General features: G+C 32.6%; 1 protein-coding gene across 6 annotated transcripts in view; it reads right to left on the bottom strand.

Moving 5' to 3' along the window:
* aralar1 (calcium-binding mitochondrial carrier protein aralar1) overlaps positions 1-6,814 on the bottom strand; it is a 68,708-nt gene continuing 61,894 nt past the window's right edge. For all 6 annotated transcript variants that reach the window (XM_014418871.3, XM_014418872.3, XM_014418873.3 and 3 more), the window contains 4 exons: positions 4,194-4,296; positions 3,117-3,207; positions 1,407-1,493; positions 1-362 (listed from right to left, as the gene is read on the bottom strand). In XM_014418871.3, coding sequence (XP_014274357.1) covers positions 260-362; positions 1,407-1,493; positions 3,117-3,207; positions 4,194-4,296 — 384 coding nt within the window. In that variant the 3' untranslated portion in view covers positions 1-259. The remainder of the gene's footprint in view (positions 363-1,406; positions 1,494-3,116; positions 3,208-4,193; positions 4,297-6,814) is intronic.

Here is a 6,814-nt window from a genome sequence, read left to right as displayed (position 1 = left end):
TATATATTTCTCTAAAAATAAAAATATAAAACTATTTAGATATTGTTGTTCATTATGTTTAACATAAAGAACAAAATAGATAATTATATGCTTCAACTGAAATACGATATTCTGAAGAAGTTGTGAAACTTTAAAGGCCATTTTAAATTTTATGCTAGAAAGAGTATAAAATATGCATTGTGATGAAAATATTTTATGAGATTTCAATGCTGTGCTGCTTAGATTGTACAAGTAACACTTTTACACTGGTAATAAAACTTTATTGAGTGTTCTTTTGTTTAATAGTAGCCATACTGAATTTTGGCAAACTTAAACCAAATTTGGTTTCAATGCCAGTTAAAATCGGTATCGCTGCTTGGTACCTAAAACAAAAAAAAAAATTAGCATTATTAGGAGTAAATGAATTTTAAAAGTTTATAACATAAATAAATACATTTACAGATATTGACCAATTAAATGCTTAATAACTTTATTAAATAATATAAATAAAGAGCTAAGTTTTATCTGGAATGAGTAAAATTAAGCTTAGTCTGGCAAGGTTAGAATTTATTCCTCACTCTTCCTCCATCATCCTTGTTTAACTAGCCAGACAGTAGTTCGAAACAAACTTTGTTTATAGAGACAATACTATCAATTTCTATATTTTAATTTATGAAAAGGGTAGGTCATATGATGAAACAAATTTTCAAACTTTGCTTCCAGTCTTATCTATTCACGATCTTCCTGACGCCATGTCCCGCCAAACTTTCTTCTACCTCATGTTTTCATTCCATAGTCATCTTAGGCAGTCTTTCCTCACACATTCTGTTAACAAGTCCAGACTAACTTAATATTTTTTCTTCTATGAAATAAAAAGTGCATTCTTTTCCTCCTCTATCAGTTCTCGTATTCTTTCAAGTCTACATTTTCTTCTTCTACAAAAATCCAAAACTTTACTAGCCTCTTGGTACTGGGCTGTAAACTTGAGCTCCAGAGGCCATCGTAGTTACCTTTCTTCCTTCTCCTTTTCTCCATACAATATCACGGTAGGAAGTTCCTTCACAATTGAAGATTGACCCAGATATTCAAACTTTTCTACTGTTTTTATCTCTTTTTCATTACCACATCATCAGATAAAGTGCTTTGGTGTTCGGTTTATTACCTTCCTCAGAATGTAGTTCATACCCTCTCTATCTTTGTCTAATATTACTTGACCATAAGAAAACATAAGTTTTGTGATGTATAAATCTTCATCAATTCTTATTCCCAGTTTCTTAACCACTGTCTGAGAACCACATCTACACAGAATTTGAAAAGGCTCTATGAAAGATAGAAGAAGCACTTTGCCAGGGAGCCTTGAACCTATTTTAATATAACAGGCATCATTGTGGTAATTTATATAAGATAAGAAAATAAAAATTTCATACCCTCCAATATGTTCAGCATTAGCTACACTCTTTTGGGGTACAATTGCTCCAGAAGATGGGACAGTCACTTCTGAACCTGCTGGCCTCCTATTTACATACAAAAAAAAAACAAACAGATAAGTATAAATGACATTTTAAGAATTCTCCATCAATAGAATGTGCATCTTGCCTAGAAGTTAAAACAGAAAGTAGTAGGATAAATCTCAAACCCATAAGATGCCAAAATTTATTGGGTTTGAACTCACTATTTCAATCAGCCCAAGGTAGTATATCAAATAAAATACTTTAAAATAAAAATTAAGAAGTAAAATGTTGCTACAGTATGCTGTTATAATAAGATAATATGCTATCTTGCGCATCTTATTAAAGGAAAAACGCAGAGCAAGAGCGAAGTAGCACAGGACTAGATACCCAACAGATAAAACATATTATACTAAATTTGATAAACAAACTTCAAAAATTCAAAATACAAAATTTAACTAACTTAACTGAAAACCTCACGACTACTTACAAATCTTTATGGACGACTACTAAGAAGCTTCTCAACTTCAAGAATTTTAAGCTCCTGGTTATGACCCATTTTCATCCCATATTCTAAAATATATTCCTCGAAAATCTGTTCTATTCCTCACCTACATCTACAATGCTGTACTCAGATCCACATATTTTCCTGACCCATGGAAATTATCCATAATCAAAATGATTCTTAATGTTAAACGCTAAATATAAATAAAATGTAATGTAAATAAAACCTCGAAAGCCGCCAGAACACCCATCCTTCTACTGTCCTATCTCTCTATCAAAGTACACTGTATTTTAAAAGTATACAATACTTGGTACTTTAAAATTATAATTAAAATACTTTGGGACCACATCTGTCGATGTGATACCCCCTTATACATTGACCATGGGTCATGGGGGTTCTCCTGGATAACCACTTAAATACATGACTTTTTGTTTTTTGTTGATATTTATTTGTCTTCTAATTTAAACAAACATTATATAATGTGTAATTCATAATATTTAGCCAAATGAAGTTTAAATACCTATTTCTTTTTAGCTAAGATGACGCATTGTCCAGTTGAACCATGTATGAAATTAGCTCACACATGAATGTTTTGCATTATTAAAAACTGAATAACTAAATAAGAACTATAGAAATTTATTGCATATCACCACATTTTCTATAAAACATTTAGACTGTGAAATAATCCTAAACATTGTAAAATACATCTTTTTTTAAATTAAAAAAACCTTTGGAAAAAGTAAAAAATGTTATTGAAAGAGTGTAAAATAAAAGAATACATAAGTAAATAAATGTATATACTTAAAAAAAAAATTTACAATAAAAAAAATTTGAAGGAGGGTAAAAAATCCTTGAAGGCAGCAGAACCCAGAGCAATCATAGCTGGTAGAAGCTAGGACTGTACTAAACACAGTATGGGACAATCCAAGGTGAAAGGGAGGTGCTAGAGCTCTTCCTACCACCCATAATGCAAACTATAAAAATTGCCTACATTGGCAATAGCTTATCGTCAAACTTACTCCCAAGCCACCACAGTTTGACAATGTGTCGTAAACTGTGGTAAAAGTGTTAAGTACAGTGAACTGTATAATGTTATACAGTTAAGAAACAAAGAGATTACTTATTTTAAATTCTAAATAATATTATTAAATATATAATTTATAAAAAATAAAAAAATTACTTACGTGCCACCAAAATCGATGTAAAGATACCTTTGGAGTAACTCGTAAGTTATCAATGTGAAACCAAACTGGGGAGATGACCTCACAACTCTAGCTGTGAAAACAAATACTTTCACTATTAAAATATCTTAAATGCCAGTTTATGATATCAGCAATATGACATCGGAAAAAAAGAAAAATATTATTTAGAATGATAATGATACTACAAAAACGTAGGTTCATATTGCATTTTAATTAAATTAGTAGCAAATACGATAATCAATTTCATCAATTAACTAACAACTTCCTAATACCTAATAAGATCGAGTGGAGTTTACTGCATATATGGATACCCATATACTTATACTGCTAATGCACGTAAACATTTTATTTATTTTTTTTATAGTGGTAGATTGAAATTTTTTTTTTATATAAACATATTACACACTAAATATATCTTCAAACACAAACATTGATATTTACTACTTTTAATTGTATAAATTATACAGTAATTTAATGTAAGATGAGGCCTAACAAGGGGGCTGTAATCTACATCTGTGGAGCTTTGATTTCATCCTCCTACGGCTATCATCGGCTTCATCCTCAACTTAAGGTCATTTTGATATCATCCAGCAGACGTCATCAATTCATTGACAACTATAAATCTGTTTTGCTTTTTTCATAAAGAAGAACTCTTTTTTGTTTTGTTTATTTAAAAATAATTAATGCTTACATTTTCTTAATTGTTTCCTTTATAATATAATTTTATTTATTTCATTTCATTTTACTAATATTACTAACCCATTAAATATAACTTATTTATAATATTAATGATAATATATGTATTTGTGGAATAGTTTGATTTATTTACCTTTCATTTTCAATCTTTCGATTAACGATAACCTAATCAAACCTGGAATTTACAGCATTAGGAAATTCCCATTGGATTCCATAAGCAACAAAGACCGAGTGGAATTCACTGAATATATAGATACTTACAAATATAACATTTTGTTTAATAAATAAAATAAAAGGATTTACAATTTTTATTTTTTAAAGATTAATGTAATAATAAATAATTTGAGAAGAGACAAACATTACCTCCTGCACCCTTCCAAAAAGCTCTAAATCCCTCTTCCCTATAGATCTTTCTAAAAGCATCCACCATTCCGTTATAAGATGTCTGTCCTTCCCTTGCGGCGACCTAGGACAATGATTTCAATTATTTTAAAATAGGGTGATATTGCAAATTATTATTATTGGGAACAATCTCTGATTTATCTGCACATACAAACTATATTAAATAAGGATGCTCAGCTTTAGCAACTCTTACAATTGTTCACAATAGGTTCTGCCTTATAAAGGGTTGTAAAATAAGTTTGCAGTGTTTTTTACTGGTGATTTCAATAAAAACTTCAGATTCTTGTAAATATTTTTAATCAATTATATATGACCCACTTTGATCTATTGCATGTTGCCATCTTTTAGGTAAGTTTTTAATTCCGTCCTCCCAGAACTTCTCAGATTTTTGCGCAATGAACTCGCAGTATACTGCAGAACTAATGGTCTGGTTGGGCAGGAGGAGCTCAAAATAAAGGTCACCATTCCAATCCCACGAAATGCACAGCATTATCTTTTTTGGATGTAATCCTGCTTTTGGAGTCATAAACGGCGTGTCACTTCATTTTCCCCACGACTTTTTCCTCACAATATTATTGTACAGGAGCCAGTTTTCATCCCGTTATCAACCAAAAATGGATCATTAACAATCGCATTTCAGAAGGGAATCGCTAATGGATATGCGGGGTCCCATAAATTCATTTCTGTCAAATTGTGAGGAATCTTTATATCACTTCAAGAAACATATCCCGCAGCCCCCTATGATTTGAGACACTTGCATGAGATATGTTAAGCGTTTCTGTGATATCCCGTGTCGTAGAGTGAGGGTTGTCTGTGACTAATGCTTGAATTTGGTCATCATAAACAGTTGAAGGACGACCAGAGCGCTTTACGTCTTCCAAGTCAAAATTTCCGGTTCTGAACCGAGCCAACCACTTGCAGATGGTGCTTTCTCCTAAGGCATCATCCCCATACACACTCCAAATTTTGTTAACCGTCTGTGCAGCGGATTTTCCTTTTTGGAAATAAAAAATCATTAAATGATGAAAATGAATTTTTTTCTCTCCCATTTTGAGCAAGCAAAATACCACTTAAAGATGAGGAATATCGGTTGAAACTGATGCATAAAAGCTCCCTGGCAAGACTATTTCCCCTTTCACCAATATAAAACTCTTGTAGTCTCCCCAATGCTAGGACCTTACCTTATGTTCCCTGTCTGCTAACTTTGTTTTTTTATTGACCCTCTTCCTGGTCATTTCTGACATACAGGGGAATTATCTACATGTGACCAATCTATTATAACCATGGTGGGGGGTCAAGTTTTTCATTTTGTGGGACTGCCACTATGAAAAAAGTTATCAGGCCGGATTCAAACCGGTGTTGCCCACAGATCTCAGATTGCCTTAGGTAGCAGATAGGGGGGCCATATGTAGCTCAGGTGCTTGATTTGGCTGGCTGGGTGAGAGGACGTCGGTCAGCTAGAAGCGGAAAGGAGTGGAAACCATTGTTAAGAGTTGGACATGGCATCGTGGACAAGAGGTTATCAACAATTATCAATCATCAAGGGAAGATGTGATTGGTCGGTTGTATTTCTAACTGGAATTTATTGCATTTGTAAAACAGCTATTAATTAAGTTTAAGTGTTATTAGTAGTAAAGTGTCATCTGTTTCTGATTGCCTGGCCCTGAGAAAAGAGTCTATTATATTATAAAATTTAAATAAAATTATCCTATCTGTTAAATATTAAAGATTTTAATTTGAACCCAAACTATCTGTTATATTTGAAATTAGTTAAAACTATTTGTTAAGGCCCAAAATTTTGATTTCTGTTTAGGTTATTTTTTTTGGCAACTTTCCAAGTGACTTTTAATTTTGTTAGTTGTAAGGTTATATTTATTCATTTATTTTTGTTAACTATAAGTAATTTTAATTTTGTAAATAAAAATAAGGGATATAAGGACGTTCAGTGTTTATAAATAAATTGCGGAGGTGTGACACGTGCGGAGCAATACCGAAGGCAGTGGCGCCAGTTCCTATATAACCGCGGATGAGGCAGTTGGCAGTGAAGATTTAGGTAGCACTGGAGCGATGTTAGTTGGCATTGGCACGGCGTAGAAGAGAGACGCACTGCTTCACGGACGCTCCACCGCCATTGTTTGTTGACTCTTGTTTGTTGGAGCTATTGGAACCTTTTCACCCACTCACCGGCAGTCACCACTGTTCAGTCTACAGTTTTTTGGAGTCGTCGGGTTGCCCGGTAACCTCTCTCTCACCAGCTCGCCAGCGGTCATCCTGGTCAACCAACTCTAGACTTGTGATGTTGTTGTGATACGCGCATATTGACCCCACGCCCATCTGTGAGTGATTTTTATGTTCTTCCTCCGAGTTACATATTTTCTTTTTTTTTCTTTAATTAACTTATTGTTTCTAGTGTAAATAGATTTTTTTTGTTTATACATGTATCAAAATATGTTTATCCCTTTTACTCCACGATTCACTATCTTTCTTTTGTAACAACATAACAGTTCATTTTTTTTGTTTATATTTTAATTAATTAAATCTTTGTATCACTTGGAAAGTTATATTTTTATTATTTCATTTTC

Source organism: Halyomorpha halys, unplaced genomic scaffold (assembly GCF_000696795.3).
Source record: "Halyomorpha halys isolate HHAL.00 unplaced genomic scaffold, Hhal_1.1 Scaffold211.1, whole genome shotgun sequence".
NCBI classification, from domain to species: domain Eukaryota; kingdom Metazoa; phylum Arthropoda; class Insecta; order Hemiptera; family Pentatomidae; genus Halyomorpha; species Halyomorpha halys.
This window is presented reverse-complemented; position numbering and strand designations above follow the sequence as displayed.